The 24,342-nt window shown below is 40.9% G+C and overlaps 1 protein-coding gene across 1 annotated transcript in view; it reads left to right on the top strand.

Moving 5' to 3' along the window:
• CSMD1 (CUB and Sushi multiple domains 1) overlaps nt 1-24,342 on the top strand; it is a 2,070,704-nt gene that overhangs the window by 1,690,067 nt on the left and 356,295 nt on the right. Inside the window, exons 18-21 of the mRNA XM_070781602.1 lie at nt 1,095-1,283; nt 14,694-14,810; nt 16,241-16,456; nt 21,194-21,382. Coding sequence (XP_070637703.1) covers nt 1,095-1,283; nt 14,694-14,810; nt 16,241-16,456; nt 21,194-21,382 — 711 coding nt within the window. The remainder of the gene's footprint in view (nt 1-1,094; nt 1,284-14,693; nt 14,811-16,240; nt 16,457-21,193; nt 21,383-24,342) is intronic.

Raw genomic sequence — 24,342 nt, 5'->3', positions numbered from 1 at the left:
TATACTAACAGCAAGTCTTTTTTAAAAATGATTTTATTTATTTATTTTTGGCTAGGCTGGGTCTTCATTGCTGCTCAGGCTTTCTCTAGTTGCAGCGAGCGGGGGCTGCTCTCTAGTTGCAGTGTGCAGGCTTCTCATTGTGAGATCTCTCTTATTGGAGAGCACAGATTGTAGAGCATTGAGGCTTCAACTGCTGTGGCTCCCAGGCTCTAGGGCTTGGGCTCAGTAGTTGTGGCCATGGGCTTGGCTGTCCTGCAGCACATGGAATCTTCCCAGATCATGGTTTGAACCCATGTCTCCTGCATTGGCAGGTAGATTCTTTACCACTGAACCACAAGGGAAATCCATAAGTCTATTTTTTTTAATCCCTTTGAATTCCTAAACATTGCAATGAAATTCTCTTCCCTTACTCCATTTTTCCTCATCCTTTAAAATGTATTATTCTAAAAATAAAGAGGAATGTTAGAGACAGAGAAAAGAAACTCTTGAAATGATGTGATCATCATTACTTGACTTTATATAGCACTTTATGTTTTAACATCTTTTAGCATAGGCTAATTTTATAGCCATCTTGAAAGTGGCTGACTTAAGTGCAAATTTGAAAAAATAAAGTATGGATTTGTGGAATGCAATTTTAGAAAATCAGCCTCAGTGCAGTTTTAATTTGCCTGATGTGTGTATGAGCTTGGGTGAATGTATGCAAATATATGAACGTTGAAGTATGATTGCCAAAATCTACTGGTATATCAAATATAAGAATAAGGAGAGATGAGAGACAGAAAACAGACTTAGACTTTGTTTAGTACAGTTGATTGATTTTCAAAGAAAGAGAAATTCAGGGAGGTCAGCAAATTATTCAAGATTTTACTCCCTAGCTACTACCTGGTTATTAATGTAACAGCATACACCTATCTACAGTAAAAGCAAATATTTGAAAATATATTTGTCTTCACATGAATGGGTTACTGGATTCACTTCCATAATTTTCCAGGTCTGATCACGTCTAGGAATATTTTGTTTGTATTATGGCACAGATACTATTTTTTCTATAACCTAGGAAGGTCTCCATATGATGGTTTTCCCTGTGTGTCCAGGTGTGACTCTGGAGTCTGACTCCTGCCTTGATCCTGGGATCCCCGTGAACGGGCATCGGCACGGCAGTCACTTTGGCATCCGGTCCACAGTGACCTTCAGCTGTGACCCGGGCTACACGCTGAGTGACGACGAGCCCCTGGTCTGTGAGCGGAACCACCAGTGGAACCACGCATTGCCCAGCTGTGACGGTAGGTGGAGCAGCAAACCAGGAAGACGTGCACAGAAATTATATAAACAGTTTGGGTGGTGAGCATTTTATGGGGTGGTTCAGGATGTGACTGAAACAGGACTTCTGTTTGCAAGTTCTTAGACCTGAAAAACATGGCTGTTTAGTGCTTGAAGTTTATCTAGAATCTTCTCTATGAGGTAGAGCTTCTATTTATAGAATGAATTTTCCCACAGCAAGCATATTGTATAAGATCAAGCCCACAGATCAGTAGATGAATGTGACCAGCAACCCAGGAGTCCTGCCTCATCCCAGTCACTGCCTCCACAAAGGCTACAGTTCCCTTGTCCCTAAAGATTCTATGTGGAGGAAGTCATGCAGGATGTTTCTTTGCTATTTCCAGCTTCTTTCACTCAGTCATACACTGTGACATCCAGGGCATGGCATTTAACTGCACCTCCTTCATTCCTGTCATCTGTTTCCCTGTATAAATGTACCACCGCTGTTTATTCCATGATACTTTGTATGAACATTTGAGTTATTTTGAGCTCCTTTTCCTGCTTGTTTGGCTAAGAGTACACCCTCCTCCATGAATAATTTGTTTCTTTCCTCCTATTTATATTGGGTAACATACCTTTTTCTTATAGAATAATAAGCCTTGCTTATGCATTTGGGGGCCTCTCTTTTGTTGAATCCATGTATTGTGAATGTTTTCTCTCATGCTGTCTCTGTCCTCCTCCTCTTCTTCTTGGTCTCTTTTTGAAGAATAGCATGTTTTCATTTGAAAATAATCTACTTGTTCAATGCATTCGTTTGTTATTGGTGTTTTACAGACAGTGTTTAAGAAGGCTTACTACCCTCAAGTCATAAAGATATTCTGTTGTTTTCTTCTGAAAACCTTTAAAATTTTGAACGAGGTATAATTAAAATACTATCACCTGCCTGTTTGATGTGAAAATTTTACTATGTTCTGAGACACCTATACATGTATGAAACCATCACCATGATTAAGGATGTGTTCATCACCCTGAAAGCAAATGCTAGTTTTTTTTAATGTCAAATATATACTTTAAACCCATCTAATATTTTTGTCAGATGTGATGTAGTGTCTAGATCCATTTATTAATAAAATTGTACTGTCTCTTCTCTGACGCCCGGTCTGTTTTGTCACACAGGGGTCTGTATATGCCTGAGTCATTGCCTTTGTCCTTTTCTTTATCCATTTGTTGTTGTTCATTCACCGAGTCATGTCCGTCTTTTTGAGACCCCATGGACTGTGGCATGCCAGGCTTCCCTGTCCTTTACTATGTCTCAGAATTTGCTCAACTCATGTTCACTGAATCAGTGATGCCAACCAACCATCTTGCCCTCTGTTGCCCCCTTCTCCTCTTGCCTTCATTCTCTGCCAGCATCAGGATCTTTTCCAATAAGTTGGCTCTTTGCATCAGATCACCAAAGTATTGGAGCTTCAGCTTCAGCATCAGTCCTTCCAGTAAATATTCAGGGTTGATTTAATTTACGATTGACTGATTTGATTTCCTTGCAGTCCAAGGAACTCTCAAGAGTCTCCTCCAGCACCAAAATTCAAGAGCATTAATTCTTTAGCACTGAGACTTCTTTATGGTCCAACTCTCACATTCATACATGACTACTAGCTTTTCTTCCAAGGAACTTTAGTTTCCTGGCTGTGGTCACCATCTGCAGTGATTTTGTAGCCCAAGAAAAGAAAATTTGCCATTTTCCACTTTTTCTCCTTTTATTTGCCACCAAGTGATGGGACCAGATGCCCTGATCTTAGTTTCACGAATGTTGAGGTTTAAGCCAGCTTTTTCACTCTCTTCTTTCCTCTTCATCAAGAGGCTCTTTAGTTCCTCTTCACTTTCTGCTGTTAGGGTGGTATCATCTGCATGTCTAAGATGGTTGATATTTCTTCTGGCAATCTTGATTTAAGCTTGTGATTCATCCAGCCCAGTATTTGCATGGTGAACTTTGCATATAATTTACATAAGCAGGGTAACAATATACAGCCTTGACATACTTCTTTCCCAACTTTGAAACAGTCTTTTGTTCCATGTCTCATTGTTGCTTATTTTTTAGTTTATTTATTTTTAATTGAAGGTTAATTGCTTTACAAAATTTTGTTGTTTTCTGTCAAACATCAATAAGAATCAGCCATAGGAACACCCATGTATGTTCTCTCCAAAAACTCCCTCCCACCTCCTTTCCCATCCCACCTTTCTAGAATTTTACAGAGGCCCTATTTGTGTTCCCTGAGTCATAAAGCAAATTCCTATTGGCTATCTATTTTACATATGGTAAAGTAAGTTTCCATGTTACTCTCTCCATATATCTCACCCTCTCCCTCCTCCCCTCCCGCCCTGTTTCCATAGGTCTTTTCTTGGTCTTTTTCTCCATTGCTGTCCTGCAAATAAATTCATCAGTACCATCTTTCTAGATTCCATATATATGTGTCAGTATACAATATTTATATTTCTCTCTCTGACTTACTTCACTCTGTATAATAGGCTCTAGTTTCATCCATCTCATTAGAATTGACCCAAATGTGTTCCTCTTTATGGCTGAGTAATATTCCATTGTATATATGTACCACAGCTGTTTTGAGGAATCTCCATACTGTCTTCCATTGTAGTTGTATCAATTTACATTCTCACAAGCAATACAAGAGGATCCCTTTTCTCCATACCCTCTCCAGCATTTATTGTTTGTAGACTTTTTGATGATGACCATTCTGACTGGTGTGAGGTAGTATCTTAGTGCAGTTTTGATTTGCATTTCTCTAATAATGAGCAATGTTGAGCATTTTTTCACGTGTTTTTAACCATCTGTATGTCTTCTTTGGAGAAATGTCTGTTTAGGGCTTTTCCCCACTTTTTGATTGGGTTGTTTGTTTTTCTGGTATTGAGTTGCATTAGCTGTTTGTATATTTTGGAAATTGATTCTTATCAGTTGTTCCTTTGCGATTATTCTCTCCCATTCTGAGGGTTGTCTTTTCACCTTGTTTGTAGCTTCCTTTGCTGTGCAAAAGCTTCTAAGTTTAATTAGATCCAACTTGTTTATTTTTGCTTTTATTTCCATTACTATAGGAGGTGAATCATTCAGGATCTTGCTTTGATTTATGTCATCAAGTGTTCTGCCTATGTTTTTCTCTAAGAGTTTTATAGTTTCTGGTCTTACATTTAGGTCTTCAATCCATTTGAATTTATCTTTGTGTATGGATTTAGGAAATATTCTAATTTCATTATTTTACACATAGCTGTGTAGTTTTCCCAGCACCACTTATTGAAGAGCATACAGGTTTCTCAGAGGACAGATAAGTTGGTTTGGGATTCCTGTCTTTTTAAGAATTTTCCACAATTTGTTGTGATCCACACAGTCAAAGGCTTTAAGCAAAGTCAGTGAAGCAGTTTATCCATTAAGAAATCTTACTTTTTAATTCTTAGAAAACTTTCTAAAGAAATCTAGAGACAATAAATGAAAAACATTGACATTTCACTATATAAAAATTAAAAGTTCCATTATTTTTTTTATTTTTTAAATTAATTTATTTATTTTAATTGGAGGTTAATTACTTTACAATATTGTAGTGTTTTTTTTTTCCATACATTGACATGAATCAGCCATGGGTATACATGTGTCCCCATCCTGAACCCCCACCCCCACCCCCCGCAACTCCCTCCCCATCCCATCCCTCAGGGTTGTCCCAGTGTACTGGCTTTGACTGCCCTGTTCCATGCATCAAAAAGTTCCATTAAATTTTTTTAAAGGTAAAGTAAAATGGTCAGATTAGAGAAAATAATTGTACTGTCTGTGTAATATGATTTTAAATGGCTTTGTCCAAAAAACAAATGAAGGAAAATAAACAACACAAATAAACCAATAGATCTGTGAGGGAAACAAACACATTGATGACTCCCAGGAGTGCACAAAGGCCAATAAATGGTATAAATTAGGTCCATTTTGACCAGGAATCAGGAAACTGCAAGTGAAACACAGTAATTTATCTCCCTTGTTGGATTTGCAAAAAGAAGTGGAAAGTTCATATTATTTGGATTCGTTGTGGGATTAGGAATCTGCATGTTCATTCTGCATTATTACTGGGAAATGTAAATAATATAGTTTCTTGGGAGAAAAAAAGCAGCTCATAGTGCAATGTGTCTCATGTGTGAGAGCACATACATGTAGGTAACTACAGACACCCTCACAGTGTATGCACAGGAAATGCCTGGAAATAGAGAACCTAAAATTATAGCTACAATTATACATTTATAATCTAAAATTATGACTGCAAGGAAAATTTCTTCTCCATTTGGGATGTTAGTAGGCTATCAGGGAGGGTGAAGAGAGACTTTTTTAGTTCTTCATTTTATGATGTTATTTGAAATTTTGTTGCCATGTTTTATTTTTGTATTAGAACTCTAATAATAATAAATAAAATTCATGTTTATGACTACTAGTGTCAGAAAGATATTAGCTACTGTACTAATTAAAAATTTGTAAAACTTGAGTATGACCTAAATACTGTACCAAAATGTTCACTCCTTATTTGGAGTCTTTACTAACAACAATTTTACTAAGTACAATAAGGGCCTAACCCTTAAAAGACTTCCATGTTATTCACACATAACTGAATATCAATCAATATATTTTATTATATCACCTAATCCAAAATGTGTAAGTTAATCATATGAATAATTTTATTGAAATGTTTACATGGTATACAAATTCATGGCTCTATTGAATGTCATTGTGCAGCTTTAATTATTTCATGGGCTAGAGCTAAAAGTGGAATTTAGAAAAGAAACTTATACAAGCTGCTCTCTTTTGTACACTTGCTTTTGAGGTAGGTTGGTTGAGCATCTGCTCCAGTGGGGCTTCTTGAGTTGTTTCAACTGTAGATTTCCCAGTGTGAGCTGGAGAGACTGACAGCGTGTGGTCCCCTGATCATGATTCCACCGCTGGGCTGTGGTGGAGGATGGTGCTGTCCAACACAGAAAACAGCCCAGTCATCAGATCAGCTATTTAATAGATTCTCGATCTGGTGAAGAAAACTGACATATAAAAATGAGAGATTTATCCTGACCCACCTGAAACCTGTCATTTTGAATGGACTCTTCTCAAAGGAGAACAATATGCACATGTTATTGTTGACTTTATATTGGCGACTTGGCTTTGTTTAAACATTTTAGTATCTATCCAAGACTATTTTCCACTTCTATCCAGTCATCCTCATCCTGTAAGACCAGGTTGCTCTCCACCTTCACCAGAATTCTTCTGCTTTTGCTCCAGGTCACTAGCACTACAAGCTTTTCTGACATCCATTTCTCCCATATGTAGCTCTAAAAGTCTAACTTTAGCACTGATAATCCAGTCAATCAAATGGTATATATTCTTAGTCCATTTGAATTGCTATAACAAAATGCCACCAGTTGTGTGGCTTATAAACTACGGAAGTTATATTTCACTATTTTGGATGATGACTCTTTTTGAGATCAGGGTGCTGCCAGCATGGCTGAGTTCTTACAGGGCCCTATATTGGGATGTAGACAGCCATCTTCCCCCAAGTCATCTCATGGTGAAAAGGATGAGGGAGCACTCTGGGGCCTCTTTTATCGGGGTTCTGATCCCAGGAATAAGACCTCAGCCCTCGTGGGCCTTCTCTGGTGGCTCAATGGTAAAGAATCTGGTTGCCAGTGCAGGAGATGTTGTTTTGATTCCTGGGTCGAGAAGATCCCCTGGAGAAGAAAATGGCTACCCACTCCAGTATTCTTGCCTGGGAAATTCCATGGACAGAGAAGCCTGGTGGGCTACAGTCTATGAGGTCGCAAAGATTCGGATACAGCTGAGCAACTAAATCAGCACCACAACCACCAGCATCAGCTCTCATGACTGGATCACATCAGAGGCCGCACCCTTGATACCATCACATCAGACCTTAGGATCTCAACATGAGTTTTGGGGATGCAAGCATTCAGACTGTAGTGTTTATGTATTCACATTTAATCATTTAATACAGTCTCCCCTAGGAAGTAGCAGTTGAAGAAGAACTCATCTAAAATAGAACCCTGGGATGGGAATCCAGTGCTGAGTAGAATTTCTCAAAATTTAATATGCAAAGAGGCGTTCTAGGCAGAGGAAATGAGCAAGCTCACATGAGTTGACCAGCGTGGAACTTTCTGCAAATTCCTGGAGGTTCAGTGAAGGAGAGTGAATGGAAAGAGTGGAATGACCAGAAGGAAGTTTTCTAGAAATGGCATGGGCATAGACTGGAAAGGGCCTTGTGTGCTTTGCAGATATCTGAGATGCTATATATTTGTTTTCCATAGGAAATGATCAGGTGCATTAGACTTGTGCATTTTATCTATTATTGTCTTCCAATTTAAATTTATGTAAATTTGGAGTTTAAACTTTCTCAAGAGATTGGTAACATAAACTATTTGCTTATGCTTCCTTGTAACTTGTCTCAGATATTAATACATTTATGATAAAAGGTGATTAATAAATCTGCACACTTTGGAGATTTTAGAGTTTGATATGAGACTTTTAGTCTGTCATGGTTGACTGTTTTCATTTAACCTTAAGAATTATTTTTGTTGCCTTTTCAAGTCATAAGCCATCTCTTAAACCCTATGGGTTTTTATTGTGACAAATAATACATCAATAGGATATTTACACTTTCAAAAATTCACAGCTCTCAGAAAGGAAAGAAGAAATCAGAATTAATTATAATATTTTATATCACCATGAAAAAAGGTAAATTCTATCAATATCTCTCACACCATATTAATAGCATTGCTGCATTTCTTTCTTTTTTTTTAATTTATGCTTTAGATACTCAGATTTTGAAGAAGCAAAGTGAACATTACAATAAGTTGACCCTCGTTTATTTAGTGAAATACAAATGTAAGAAAGCTTTGCAAAAGTTTCTACATTTAATAAATATTTTTGTAAACTCTTTGTTTTTTCCAAAAGCATTTATTGGAAAACCACTGATTTTATGGGCACACAGTTGGCAAGTTCATAATCTATTAGAATAGAGAGAAGAAAGACTTATTTTTCAATCATCCAAAGAAGTAAATGCTCTATTAGACACAGGACAAAGGACAAATGGTTGAGAATACAGAGATAAAGGAACTTGAAAGGCTTGGATGACAACTTTCATGATGCATCTTTAATAATGAGGTTGAAAGGAAAGAAAAGACTGAAAGTGAAGAAACAGTGAGAATCAGGCATAAAGTCATAAACATGGCCGGCAGGGACTGAAGGAGAGAGGTTTATTTGCCAAGGGTGGGTGCTGATCAAAGGCAGTTCGAGGGTTGCTCAGGCTGGTCCTGTGAGCATGGCCCTGTTTCCATGGGTGAGAGATTTGAGACCACGTGTGCAGTGCTCAAGGTGAAAGCTAGGACAAGGGCAGGGCCACCTCAACTGAACAGCTCTCATTTATCCATGACTTTTTTTTTTAAATCATGGTGTTCTATAGAAGACTTCTTTTGAGGAAAGGATTTCCATATAAATGAATGAATGAACAAAAACAACTTCTGTAGGGCATGGGGAGTCCACAAATAATCTGAAATGAAAAGTAACCCCATTAAGTTTTTTTGCTTTAAATAGAACTTTATTAACAATTTAAAGCAAAAAAAAAAAAAAAGGAGGAAATAATAGAAAAAATAAAGAAACCAGCCAGTATACTGCGTGCTTTCACGTGCTTCCTCTTCAAGGAAGAAGCAAGCATTAGGAGGCAGGAGGTCAAGTGGACACAAACAAGCTGAAACATACCAGTTACAGAACTTGCCAGAAGTGAGAGGTGATGACGCAGGCAGTGAGGGGAGAGTAGGGACCCACAGGTTTCATTCTGAAATGCTTAGCAGGCAGTTGCCAGCCCAGCTGTGGTTTGAGAAAGAAGTGAAAGTGCTTTGTTTTTTTGTTTTTTTTTAATTGGAATGTAGTTGCTTTATAATGTTGTGTAAGTTTCTGCTGTACAGCAGCAGGATTCAGCTATAGGCACACATCTATCCCCTCTCTTTTGTGTTTCCTTCCTGTTTTGGTCACCGGAGAGCACTGAGCAGAGTTCCCTGAGCTGTGCAGTAGGTTCACACTAGTTGCCTATTTTATACATGGTATCAATAGTGTACGGGGCTTCCCAAGTGGCTGAGCGGTGAAGAATCTGCCTGCCAGTGCAGGAAATGTGGATTTGATCCCTGGGTCAAGAAGATCTCCTGGAGATGAAAATCGCAACCCACTCCAGTATTCTTGCCTGGGAAATCCCATGGAGAGAGGAGCCTGGTGGGCTGCAGTCCATGAGGTCACCAAAGAGTCAGACATTTGACTGAGCATGCCTGCAATAGTGTATATCAGAGTTTAAATTATGAAGCTGAAAGCTGTGAGGTTACAAGTTAGAGCTCGATTCAGTTCAGTCACTCAGTCATGTCTGAGCATTTGCCCACCCCCATGAACTGCAGCACGCCAGGCCTCCCTGCCCATCACCAACTCTCGGAGTTCACCCAGACTCATGTCCATTGAGTCGGTGATGGCATCCAGCCATCTCATCCTCTGTCGGCCCCTTTTCCTCCTGCCCTCAATCTTTCCTAGCATCAGGGTCTTTTCAAATGAGTCAGCTCTTCATATCAGGTGGCCAAAGTATTGGAGTTTCAGCGTCAGTTAGAGTTGGTGCTGTGGAAATAAATCGTATCTTCCAGGGAGTGAGTAGACTCTGTCATCTTTTCTTCCTCCCCCTCTTGCGCTGCTACCTCCCAGGTGGAAAGTGACTAGCGCCTGTGATATAGTCTACATGCCTCGACTCGTGCCTTCCTCCAATCTAGGCAGAGAAAGACATTTAAAAATAAAATTAGTGAAGGCAGGTTTCTGGTTCTTTGAAACAACGACTGACTTGTTTGCAAACTTGAATTTCCTGGAAGACTGTGTGCATGGTCTGAGAAGATGAGAGAGAATGTGGGAATGACAGAAGCTGATAACTGAGAATCTGTAAGAGGAGCGTTTTCCTTAAAAGACCAGCAGGAACCCAGTGACCTTGCAGTAAATTGGCAGCTACTGGCCTGTCACCAAGCAAACTGTTAACCCTGGGTGAGCTGACTGTCTGTCTTGCCTCCATCTGTCCTTCGCTTTCTCAGTGCTCATCGTCGTGGCCACGTGGCCATCGCTTGCTTGCTGTACTCTTCTCACCTCACCTGCCTCTGAGAACCAGTTATGATTCTTGTCCTCAGAATAAATCATGCTTGGCTATCTTTTTATTAATTTATCTGCCTTGCCCACCTGAAAGTAAACTGGAAAAACAGGGACTTGTCTGTCTTATTCATAGGAACATCCCAGGTTTTAGTCTTTTTATCTACATCTGCATTCATAGTGTTGATGATCTCATCTTTCTAGCCCTTGGTCAGACCTCTCTCATGGGATCCAGACTTGCATATCCAATTACAGCTCCAACCATTCGGCATGGATGTCTCATAAGCATTGTACTTGTGTGTCCAAAACTGAACTGGTTTACTTTCAAAACCTGGTTCTTCCCAAGTCCATTCCCCCACTCAGCCTTAGAACCTTATAATCATCCTACAATCTTCCTTTTCCTTTATGGCACCCACATCCCATTGACAAGGAAATCCTATCAGCTCTACCTTCAAAACATTACTGGGTTCTGACCACTTCCCGCCACATCTCTGCTGATGTTCTGTCCAGGGTCTTACCTGTTTTGCTTTCTGCCACTCAACCCCCTCCTCACATAGCAGCCCAGCACCCAAACTAAAAGCCAAGTGGACCCACTTCATCTTCTGTTCAGGACCCTTAGGTGGCCCTTCATCACACTCAGAGATGGGCCATGGTCTGGATGGGATCTGACCCCATCCAGGGGGTCAGGACTCTCTCCCTTCTGACCCAGGGCCCAGGACTCTCTCCCTTCTCTCCCCACCCTCCCCACCAGATTGCCCCTACCCCAGCAGACTTTTTGTTTTCTTGGGCTCCAAAATCACTGTGGAAGGTGACTGTAGCCATGAAATTAAAAGATGATTGCTCCTTGGAAGAAAAGCTGTGATAAATCTAGACAGCATATTAAAAAGCAGAGACATCACTTTGCCAGCAAAGGTCTGTATAGTTAAGGTTATGGTTTTTCCAGTAGTCATGTATGGATGTGAGAGTTGGACCCTAATGAAGGCTGAGCATTGAAGAATTGATGCTTTCAAATTGTGGTGCCAGAGAAGACTCCCAAGAGTTCCCTTGGACTGCAAGGAGATCCAACCAGTCCATCCTAAAGGAAATCAACCCTGAATATTCAGTGGAAGGACTGATGCTGAAGCTGAAGTGCCAATCCTTTGGCTACCTGATGCAAAGAGCTGACTTATTGGAAAAGACCTTGATGCTGGGAAAGATTGAGGGCAGGAGGAGAAGGGGATGATAGAGGATGAGATGGTTGGATGGCATCACTGACTCAATGGACATGAGTTTGAGCAAACTTCAGGAGATGGTGGAGGACAGGGAAGCTTGGCATGCTGCACTCCATGGGGTCACAAGGTGCTGGGCACGACCGAGTGACTGAACAACAACAGCAGCCCACTCCCCACCCTGGCAGCCCACTCTCTCTGGCCTTCATCCTGCTGGTTTTGTCTTCAAGCAAGTTCTTCCCCAGATTATCAAGTGCTTCCTTCTGTCTCAAGTCTTTCTTCACGGCCACCTCCTGAGTCAGATCTTCCCCCCAACCCCGTTTATTCTGCCCCAAGCCAGTTCTTCTTTCTTTCTGCATTTTCTTCCCTGGCATGTGTCATCTTCCAACATTGTATATAGTCAGTCATTCATATTATATTCTCTCTTCTTCAGCTGGAATGTGCACTCTGCCAGAGCAGAGATTTTTGTCTATTTTACTCATACATAGCAGGTGAAAGTGAAAGTGAAGTCGCTCAGTCATGTCAGCCTCTTTGTGATCCCACGGACTGTCGTCTACCAGGCTTCTCTGTCCATGGGATTTTCCAGGCAAGAGTACTGGAGTGGGTTGCCATTTCCTTCTCCAGGAGATCTTCCTGACCCAAGGATCAAACCCAGGTTCCCTGCATTGCAGGCAGATGCTTTACCCTCTGAGCCACCAGGGAAGCCCAAAAAATAGCAGGTACTCAGTAACTATTTTTTGAATAAATTAATGTTAAATGCTATGTTATTACCTTTTTCATAATAAAATGAGTCAATGTAACTTTAAGATGTGAAAACTTCAGCCTCTTAAAATATTCTAGAACTCTTTTCAATAATTTATATTTTGCTGTCTTTTACCTAGATCTCAAGTTTGCATATTCAAAAAAATTATCTGTTTCCTTAAAATAACATGCTGAGTGAGCATGATGAGAAATATCACTTTTTCTACAAATGAGCTCATTCTTTTCTGAGTGTTATTTATGGAACAGCTTTTACATGATTCAGGACATTCATGTGACAGTGGACCCTTGAACAACACGGGGGTCAAGGGTCCAGAGGACCTGGAGACTGGCTCAGGGCTGAACCTGGTCCCTGGCCCTTCCCCCCAGCTCCCCTGTGCCAGTTTGATTCCTTGTTGGTTCAGCTCTTGCATTCTCAGGAAACCACGATAGGACTTAAGATAGAAAAGAAAAGATAAATATCCACTCATCAATTGTCTGCAAAATTAAGTTTTATAAAGTTTATTCAAATTTTAAATTATTGATATCTTGCTGTTTCTCTTTTTATTGGTTTTTATTTTTATAATTAATTATAAAATTTTAAAAATTAAAATTTAAAAAACATTTAAAAATTTTAATGTTATAATGTTGTGTTGGGTCCTACCACATAGCAACATAAATCAGCCACAATTATACATACGCCCTGTTCCTCCCTAGCCTCCCCTCGCCCACCCCATCTCTCCAGGTTATCACAGAGTGTCAGATGGGGGTCCCTGTGCAATACAGCAACTTCTCACCCCGTGTAAGATGGGTATCTTATGCCTGATAGTGTACATACGCTGACGCTACTTTCTCCAGTCATCCCTCCGTCTCCCTCCCCACTGTGCCCACAGGTCCATTCTCTACATCTGTGTCTCCATTCCTTCCCTGCAAGTAGGTTCATCAATACCATTTTTCTGGATTCCGTGTATATATATACATTAATATACTGTATTTGTTCTTCTCTTTCTGACTTACTTCGCTCTGTAGACTCACCAACCTCACCAGAGCTGACGCAGATTGTATGGCAGAGTTGTGCATATGTACCGCATCTTCTTTATCCATTCATCTGTTGATGGACCCTCGTGTATTGTACATAGTGATGCTATGAAAATCTATTCATAGAATCAACAGCTAATGTCTTGGGTATTTAATACATATGGGACCCTGTAAATTGTGTTCTATGAAGCCAGTTGTTATAAACAGCTACCCTAAGAGATGGCTTTTATCACTGTGTTCAGTTTTAAGATAAGACAGATGTGCAGGAAGGAGGATGAGCTACTTGCCAAAGACCACAGAGTCAGAGACAGGGCAGCATCTGAACTCATCACTTTCTGGCATCAAGGTCTGAGCACTGGAACCTCCACAGGACACTGATTCCTAAACATGTCGACTTCCTCCCTCAAGTGATTATGTACAACTTTCTTTTCTTTCTTTCGGAAATGAGACTGAGATATATCAAATAAGACATGTGTTGTTGTAAAGGATTTAAATTCAATGAAGTGCTACTGAGAATGCTGGCAGCTCTAGAGGATTAGAATCAGTAAGATACAGAGATATAGGTAGAGATGGAGAAATTTATCATAAGAAGTTGACTCAGATTGATTACAGAGGCTGTGAAGCCCTCAGATCTGTAGTCAGCCAGCTGGAGACCCAGGGGCCCAAAGGGTGTGAATTCCAGTCCAGAGGCCAGCGGCCTCAAGACTCAGAAGGAGCTGATGCTTCCGTTCAAGACTGAGGATAGAAAGGAAGCTGATGTCCCAGTGTGAAAGCCGCCGGGCAAGATGTGTTCCGTCTCGCTTATAAGACGCTCAGCCTTTTCGACCTCCTCAGGCCTCCGACCTGTTGGAAGAGGCCCGCCCCCATCAGGGGAGGGCCACCTGCTCTCCTCAGTCCACCTGTTCCAGCATCACCTCACCCAAGAGCATCCTCACAGATGCACTCGGAATAAAGTCAGGTCAAAGGGCTGTGCATCCTGTGACACAGTCGAGCAGACGCACAGGAGGGTTCCACTTCAGCTGGTATAGCCTACTCTGTGGTGTCTCTCCAGGTTTTGTACTAATTAGGTCTTTGTATATGAACTTACACATTGCAGGCTAAATAAAGTTTTGGTTTTGTTTTGTTTTTCCTGGAGGTGACCTTAAGTATTCTTTTATTCCTTGTGCAAATTAAATGCCACTTTAAAAGTATTTTATTGTAGCAATCATTGTGAAACTTTAATACTAAAATTATATTTCTTATTATTTAAGCCCTCTGTGGAGGATACATCCATGGAAAGAGTGGAACAGTTCTTTCTCCTGGGTTTCCAGATTTTTACCCAAACTCTCTAAACTGTACATGGACCATTGAGGTGTCTCATGGAAAGGGTAAGAATATTACGGATTTCAAAAATATAAAATAATTAACTAGATGCCAACATGGGAACAAAAAATATTGATGTGTGAACAAGTAAGATAACTAATTTCCTCATATATGTTTCAATTACTAAGTGATTTTTAATAAGATTCTAGAAATAAATAATCTAAATTATTGGTACATTCAAGCAAAAGTTGATTCCTTATTTTATTCTCTTTTGATCAGATAACTTGAACAACTTTTTACTTGTGAACATAAGCTTGGAAATCAGGTGCAATGCTAAAGAAAAGAGGCATGCATTATACAACATGTGAATAACACTTAAATAAAAGGAGATAAATAATTATCTAACTTCTCATTTCCATGATAAATCTAAGCCTCATTCTTGTACTTGCCATGTGTTCTAAGTCTGATGAGGATTATTACACATAATGAGTAATTGTATGTTAAGGAGAACTTGGCTTTGAAGGGAATTGAAAAAGAAAAAAAGAATAAGCAAGTTATGAGTGACCAGGGTTTTGTAATCATAAAAATAAATATTTTCATTAAAAAGATCTCTTCATGGTTAATTATATTCATTATGTATAGGAATTCAGACATAATGCTTTGTGAGTATAGCTACTAGGGGATCATATTCCCAAAGGGCCACATGAAACTAGGTTTTCACAACTCTCTTCCCTCACTTGTGCAAGTTTCTATATTAAACCTCCAAGCCTGGTGTTTCTAAAGGACATGTTTACTGTCAATTGGAAAGTGGTCTGGTCCTTGTCTCCTTAGTCACAAACGCTTGCCCTGAGAGGCTGTGCACAGTCCACTGAACCCTGCTGCTGAGTTTAGTTATGTGTTTATGTTGGAACCTGCATCCGTAGCTCGCTGTATATCCCTGTGTCTAATCTGTATCTGTATCTATACCTACATACACCAAAACATTGGGTTTTGCTGTTTATTCCTTCTTCTCTTTTATTCCTAAAGCCATCCTCTTTCTACCCATTCTCTGTACTTTTCTTTCAAACTTCATAATTCAGATTGCATTTCAAGATTATATTTTGATTCAAGACTTTGATGCCCAGGAAGAATTCTTTCCCTAGTTATTGATTCTATCAGTACCCCCTTACTCCCCTCTCTGCCCTTTCTCTCTCTGTCTCTCTCTCTCCATCTGCCTCTTCCTCTCACCGACTCCACCTCTGTCTCCATTGCCATCTCTCTCTCTCTCTGTCTCCATCTCTGACTCTCTGTCACCCTCTCCCTTTCTTTCTCTCTGTCTCCCTCTCACCATCTCCATTTCTCTCCCTGTCTCTCTCTATCTGTCTCTCTCTGTCTCTGTCTCTGTCTGTCTCTCTCTTTCTCTCTGTCTCTCTCTGTCTGACTGTCTGTCTCTCTCTCTGTCTCTCTGTGTGTCTCTCTCTGTCTCCCCCTCACTGACTCCATCTCTGTCTCTCAGGAGTCCAGATGATCTTCCATACCTTTCACTTGGAGAGTTCCCATGACTACCTGCTGATCACCGAGGACGGGAGCTTCTCGGAGCCGGTGGCCAGGCTCACGGGCTCGGTGCTGCCTCACACCATCAAGGCGGGTTTGTTTGGAAACTTCACAGCCCAGCTTCGGTTTATATCAGACTTTTCCATTTCCTATGAGGGCTTCAACATCACGTTTTCAGGTATGTCGGATCTTATTTTCTCGAGCAGTAATTGTACCATTGTGTGAGCACGCACACGTGTGTGTGTGTGTGTGTGTGTGTGTGTGTGTGTGTTTACAGGTAAACAGCTGACCAGTGGGAAGATCTAGTTGATATGGAGGAGGAGGTGAGACCAACAAACAGTTGCCTGGCAGCCCCAAGACATTGTTTGCTGTGCATCAACTGTAAATTCTCATTCCCCCAAATTTGCTAATATCACTGCCGTCTAAGCCTCTTGTCATCAGTGCTACCAAAACCTCTAAGGACACTGTCCTTACTGGGGAATGTGCTCAGAATTCACTGTGGTCTCATTGTTTTGGGTCCTGCCTTCCAGGAGACCCAGTACTTGTGATGAGAGCCACCTTTAGGATGGAAAAAATGTGACCGTGCACAATCGAGGATGAGCTTCTTGTTAACCTTAATGCCATAATGAAAGCAAGAAAACCATACTCCAAAATTAAGAAACATTTTCACCTTTATTATAAAACATATATAATACTTTATGAGAGGTTTATGTAGAGGTTTATGTAGTTTTAGCCATTGTCTGTATGTGTTAGATTGCTAAGAACAGTATTAATATATTTTTACAGGTGACAAAAAAAGTACAGACAGTTCACTGGTCAAACATGTGGGGAATAATTTTAATCACGTAAGCAAACAGTGTTCCACAAGCATCAGGGTCAGATGTCCCGCTGGGTCTCAGACGCACCCTAGCTGGCAGAGGCAATCACTGCTCTGAGACGACTGACTGGTGTAAACAACTATATTAATCTCCATTTGTGTATCTGATGCTTTGGCAAATAAAATTGTTTCCTACATCACATTTCATTGCCCAGAGCTAAAGTAGTTTTCATAAGGTGATCTCTGAGTCCTGTAATTACAAGTAGTTTCTTCTATTTTTATTGTTCCAGTTAATTCCCTAATAACTTGTGATGCAACTCATCAGATTCTCTGCTAAAATATCTGAATATTTATGTTATCTCCTGTTCTGAGGCTAAAAGTCTTTGTAGAAGTATTTCCTCGTTCCTCCTTCACATCAAAACAGTTCCAGTCCAGTATCTTACACATAGTAGGAATTAGTTAAGTTGTCAATAAACACTTGCTAAATATCACATGATCATTAAAATATATAAAATGAAATACTGTCTTTTTTAGCTTTATTGAAGTATGATTTTCAAATTGAAATGTTATTTAAAAAAAAAAGACTTCTTAGGGATTTTAAGATTCTCTGAATCATATTATACTCCCTGTAATTATGACCAATTGCCATTTATCTTAATCTGACTATGTTGATTTTTCCTGTTATTTCACTGAATTAATGGAGCTTTCCAGACAGGTTCAGACTACTTGGTATCATCGAAATTTGCCACAATCAATGGTAATCATGAAATTGGCCGCTTTCTATATCAAAGACTTAAATCTTCCTAACGCTAATACCTAAATCCGTCTTTCTGTGTGTTCTCCCGTGGTGGATCTCAATTAGAATCACTGTGAGACTATCACTCCACTCTCTTTCTCCTTTCATCGTGATCCAAAATGAATTTAAGCAGAATACTCCAAAGACAGAAATTAGCAGTGGCGCCAGTCTGTGGATCTGCGCTGTAGATGTTTCTCAGAACCTCTATCCGTTCTGCACCGTCTCTTTCTTAGTCCCATCCCTCCCCACACACAGCTGCAAGTGACACAGCTACCGGGAGGCTTTTGACTCCAGGAGTCAGAGGGCAGGTGTAAAGTTGGCTGCGTCCTTCCATAAACTTCCTCAACAAAAAAGCAAGGGGACAACAGGAACAGCAACACACGCGTTCCTGTGTCTTTGTAGTGATTTCGGGCAGTTTTAAAGTAGTTTTAAATTTTAAGACCAAAGTGGCAACACTTTTTGAGCATGTGTAACAATTCATGTGCGCACAACCCATAGAACGCAGTCTATAAGACTTGCACGAGGAGTCACGTTTGTCTATACTATATCACACATGCACACTCAGACAGTCGGGCTAAGAACAAAATACACTGAAATGGGGCTGTGAACGATTGCCAGTGACACTAACACTATGGAGTTTATTTTTTCTGCCCAAAGAAGTAACAACTTTATTGTGCAAATGAAGCATTTGCTTATCTGAGGATTTTTCAGATATTTGTACCAAATCAGTATGCTCTTATATCTGGATTTTTTTTTTTTCCTTGTTGATCTGGTTTGTTTCTGTCCTTTTTAGAAAGTTTATTGAAGTGAGTTCTTAGGAGGCTCAGTGGGTAAAGAATCTGTCTGCCAATGCAGGAGACACAAGAGACCTGAGTTTGATCCCTGAGTTGTAAAGATCCCCTGGAGAAGGGAATGTCTATCCGCTCCAATATTCTTGCCTGGATAATCCCATGGACAGGAGAGCCTGGTGGGCTACAGTCCGTGGGGTCACAAAGAGCAGACACAGCCGAGTGCACCTGCACGCACAGACATTAAAGGAGCATTTGTGTCTCCCAGTCAGTGTCCCTGCAGATAATGAGGGGGTATTGGGAAAGAAGAACTCAGACAAGGAGTCATGTTTGTCTGTATGTATCACATATTATCTGTCCCTGCAGATAATGAAGGGATATCGGGAGAGAAGAACTCAGTACTCCAGAATGTTTAGGTCAGGCTGTCCACCTTCCCGGATCCATCTGCTCTACCTTGAGCGTCCATTTCTGACCATTCTCTGTGTCCACTTACTATTCCCACCTCCCTTCACCACGCCTCCTATGATTCTGCCTTCTGAATGCCAACTTTCTGTGAGTTCACATAATTTCCTGGTCATCCTCTTCAAAAGATGAGAATCTGGGCAGCTCAGTGCCTTTACAGATGTGGTGTCCTCTTCATTCAGAGCCTTTCTTCATCCCTCACCAGGCAAACTCCTCCCTCCAGAGATCCAGTACTGTCTGTTCTTCCTAGGAAGTCTACCGTCCTGTTTTGATATGACAAATAAATATTTATTGGGTTGAATTAAATGATATTACTTTTCCCCTTTCTGGGCCATATTAAAAATAAGTCAAATTAATGATCATATTTCCAGAGTGACCAGAGTAGTTTGAATATGTCAGAGATCCAGAATAGAGTTTTTACCTAAACGAAAAACAGGACAAAGACAATGTGGCAAGCGTGGCACTTGCACGTTGACCAGTCAATTGGGTGAGGCAAGGGAAAAATGGGGAAGGAGATTTCTTCTTATGAGGTCAGGACACCAGTGATAAAACTTGTCGGTGATGAGAGTAGAAAACGTGGATTTAAACTGAGAAATACTGGGGGAATGATAGTTGAATTTACTATGTTTATTGAGAGTGAAGAATCCACAGTTAAGAGAGCTGGAAATAGGGAAGGGGAGGCAATTGTTTTCAGAAGAACCAGCACACTTTCCCACCACCTTAGGAGAACCTGTCTTTTGTCTCCCCTTCATCGAAATATTGCTCATTCTTTACCTGTCACTTTAACTTCTTTGAAACTCTTTCTGTCATTCAAATCTCTGATGGTGGTCACCATTTGATCCTATCTGACTAAGCACTGGGCATTAGACACTGAAGAAAAAGGCAAGAAGGAGAAAAATGGTCTGAAGGATGTACCTTGAGACCAATGACACTGCAGATGCAACTGTACTGTTACAATTGAGGCTTGAAAGAATCAACACCACAGAATGAGACAAATATACAGTGTTATTAGCTCTGGTACTTTGTACATTTAATCCCCCAATGCAGCAAAACACCAGACGTTAATCTTTTTTTTTTTCTTGATTACTAAATTAGCACCTTCTTCCTGAGTACTTTGCAGAAATTTCCAGCAGTTTCCAGAACGTTTTCTATTGCATTTCAATAAAACATGGCTTAAAATTGAAACATAGGCAGGTTACAGTTTTGCTGTTCCATACTGAGGTGTATTTTAGGAGTGGAATTGGTTATGATAAATTTTCCACCAGCAAAACCCTGTGATGTTGCTTTTAGTTTCTGCTCCACGGGGTCTTGTTTATCTAAATCACCTTTAAGAAGAGGACAGTAACTGACTTCAGCAATTAGATGTGTCACTAGAATAAGTCCATACTGTTAAAGTGACAGTTCTAAATGGATCAGGTTATTATAATGTTATACATCTATTTTTTAAAATATTTATTTATTTGCCTGCACTGGGTCTAGTTGCAGCATGCAAACTCTAGTAGCAGCATGTGAGGTCTAATTCCCTGGCCAGGGATTGAGCCTGGGCGCCCTGCTTTGGGAGCACAATGTCTCAGCCACTGGACCACCAGGGACGTCCCTACATCTACTTTTTTAAATACTGTAAGTAAGTAAATAAGTGAAGTCGCTCAGTCGTGCCCGACTCTTTGTGACCCTGTGGACTGCAGCCTACCAGCCTCCTCCATCCATGGGATTCTCCAGGCAAGAATACTAGAATGGGTTGCCATTTCCTTCTCCAGGGGATCTTCCCGACCCAGGGATTGAACCCAGGTCTCCCACATTGCAGGCAGACGCTTTAACCTCTGAGCCACCAGGGAAGCCCTTTTAAACACTATAAGTTGTTCTATTTGTCATGTGAAAACCTATAGTGCAAAGAACAACAATCCATGTGACAGTCACAGCAGAGTCTGGGGGAAAAAAATATATGTCTAGTGATTTACTTTTTAAAAATTAATAGCAGCTTTGGATTCTTGCCAAGTGATGTCTGAGTGTTTACACAGGTTCCCACATATGCTTTGTCCCTTCCTGTCTCAGAGTATGACCTCGAGCCATGTGATGACCCTGGCGTCCCTGCCTTCAGCAGAAGAATCGGCTTTCACTTCGGAGTCGGGGACGCACTGACCTTCTCCTGCTTCCCGGGTTACCGCTTAGAAGGTGCTACCAAGCTCACGTGCCTGGGTGGGGGCCGCCGTGTGTGGAGTGCACCTCTGCCAAGGTGTGTGGGTAGGTGGTCACACGCTTTCATTTCATTCATCCAGGGGACAGGGCGTGGTGCAGTCAGCGCGCAGGGCCTCTGGGCCAGGGAGGGTTGAGGGCCACCCGCTGGGACGGACAGAGGCTCCACTTCCCAGGGCAGGGGGACAGGACCCTCTCTGGGCTGTGGTTACCTCAGTGACAAAGCCAGCCCCTTTCAGCTCTAAAACCTCATGACTGAATGGGGGTGAAACTGAAGCCTGTGTCAAGCGTAGTAATGAGGAAGAATATATACATAAACATATACACTGTGTACCTGGGACAAAGGAAAAAGAAGAAGCTAGAAGGCAGGCTGTATTACCACAACCTTTGACAATTCTGTTGCTTAAAAGCAGTGAGCCTCTGCTGGTGACAATTTAAAGTGCTGGTTTTGTTGTTTCTTTACACTCTGATTAGAGGATTGTGCGTACTCCTGCAAACTGGGCGTGCTAGCAATTGTAATGCTGGATTAGCTTTCTCCCTGTGTTGTCGAGGAATTCAAGTGGTCATTCTGTAGAGCTGTATGAATCTTTATCTAGGTATTTGGAACGAGGCACTGTGCTGAGACTGTGGAATTCAGGATGCCCATTGCCCATTCCGTGGGGTGTATTTGTTGTTAACCTGAGCCTGTGCTGCTGTGAGGAGTTCATCAGAGAATCGATCTGGTGCTCAGAGTTTAAACAAGGAAGCTTGGCTGAAGGTCTGGCTAGTCTAGTCATTAGCTCCAGGGGCAGTGTCTTCTGCCTGCCCTCTGCCGTGCTGCTCAGCATGAGAAGAGCTTGCAGTCTGTCCTGTAGAGCTACCAAGCATGGCTAATGTCACAGCATTATGGCATCTGTCTAGTTAGGACCCTCAGACCCCTTCACTGTGAGCCTTCTGAGTTCTTGAGGAGCCCCTGGTACCCTCCATGCGCCTCTTACCACCTGATACACTAGAGCCTGGTGGGCAAGTTGTGAAAGTGAAATTTCATAACCCATAAAAATACTGAATTGTTTTTCCAAAGAACAGAATCTCTTTAATTATTCTGACTTTTTGAGTTTCAATACTGTCTTTTTGAGTTTCAATGTGGCATAGACAGTAGGGTAATGAGGACTTTAATATAAAAAATTAGACAAATGAACATGAAATGTATCATCTCTGCTTCCTGCTGGGGTGGATATCTGACCTTTGTACGATCTGACTTTTTCCTAAAACAGTAGTTCTCACTTTTTTTTTAGTTATGGATTTTATTTGAGAATTGGATGCCAATTTTGAGCATGGCCTAAAGGAAAAAGGAATACTTTCTAAGAAAATTATTTTCTAGATGATCCTAGATGTTCTAAGAGTTGCCTAGAATCCATTTACCTCAAATTAGAAGTTACTGAACAAGATGGTTAAAATCTGGAGAAAAAACTCCCAACCCAATGAAGTTGAAGATGTATTCCTCATACGTAACATTGTCTATCAATTATAATATTCTATTTGCCTTTATTCTATTTTATCTAGATTCATTCTTCTTATCTGGGGTTTTGCATCGTTGCCTTAAGTGTAAAATGAGGAGCAATTGGGGTTGAACTAATAGTTAATATTTCTAGACCAGCACAGCTCTGAACTCTTTACATGTATCAGATCCATTCTACAGAAGGGAACACTAAGAGCCTAAGACCTTTGCCCACCAGCACAATTAGCAAGATTCCAACACTAGGCTTTCACCCCAGCACTGAGACAGCACAGTGGCTTGGGCTGAGGCTGTTCTATATTTTTCCTCTTGTGTTTCACCAGCTGCTCCCCCAAAATTTCCTTCCAGCTCATCTGGCCACAAGAAACCTTTGAATAGCTGTGTTATTGTTCAGTCGATAAGTCATGCCCTACTCTTGTGACTGCATGAAACACTACTGCATGCCAGGCCTCCCTGTTCTTCACTATCTCCTGGCATTTGCTCAAAATCACATTCATTGAGTCAATGATGCCATCCAACCATCTCATCCTCTGTCACCCCCTTCTTCTCCTGCCCTCAATCTTTCCCAGCATCAGGGTCTTTTCCAATGATCCAGCTCTTTGCATCAGGTCAGCAAAGTTTTGGAGCTTTAGCTTCAGCATCAGTTCAGTTCAATTGCTCAGTCGTGTCCGATTCTTTGTGACCCCATGGGCTGTAGCATGCCAGGCCTCCCCGTCCATCACCAACTCCCGGAGTTTACTCAGACTCATGCCCATTGAGTCAGTGATGCCATCCAACCATCTCATCCTCTGTCATCCCCTTCTCCTCCCACCTTCAATCTTTCCCAGCATCAGGGTCTTCTCCAATGAGGCAGTTCTTTGCATCAGGTGACCAAAGTATTGGAGTTTCAGCTTCAACATCATTCCTTCTTCCAATGAACCTTCAGGATTGATTTCCTTTAGGATTGACTGGTCTGATATTGCTGTCCAAAGGGACTCTCAAGAATCTTCTCCAGCACCATAGTTTGAAAGCATCAGTTCTTTGGCTCTTACCCTTCTTTATGGTTCAACTCTCACATCCATACATGATTAGTGGAAAAAACATAGCTTGGACTATGCAAACTTCTGTCAGCAAAGTGACATCTCTGGTTTTTAATACGCTGTCTAGTTTTGGCACAGCTTTTCTTCCAAGGAGTAAGCATCTTTTAATTTCATGGCTTCAGTCATCATTTACAGTGATATTGGAGCCCAAGAAAATAAAGTCTATCACTGTTTCTACCTTTTCCCCATCTATTTGCCATGAAGTGATGGGACCAGATGCCATGATCTTAGTTTTTTGAATGTTGAGTTTTAAGCCAGCTTTTTCACTCTCCTCTTTCACCTTCATCAAGAGGCCCTTTAGTTCCTCTTCACATTTTGCCTTTAGAGGGGTATTATCTGCATATATGAGTTTTTTTATATTTTTCCCAGCTTCTTGATTCCAGCTTGTGCTTCTTCTAGCCCATCATTTCATTTGATATACTCTGTGTATAAGT

This window comes from Bos indicus, chromosome 27 (assembly GCF_029378745.1).
Source record: "Bos indicus isolate NIAB-ARS_2022 breed Sahiwal x Tharparkar chromosome 27, NIAB-ARS_B.indTharparkar_mat_pri_1.0, whole genome shotgun sequence".
NCBI classification, from domain to species: Eukaryota; Metazoa; Chordata; class Mammalia; order Artiodactyla; family Bovidae; genus Bos; species Bos indicus.
This window is presented reverse-complemented; position numbering and strand designations above follow the sequence as displayed.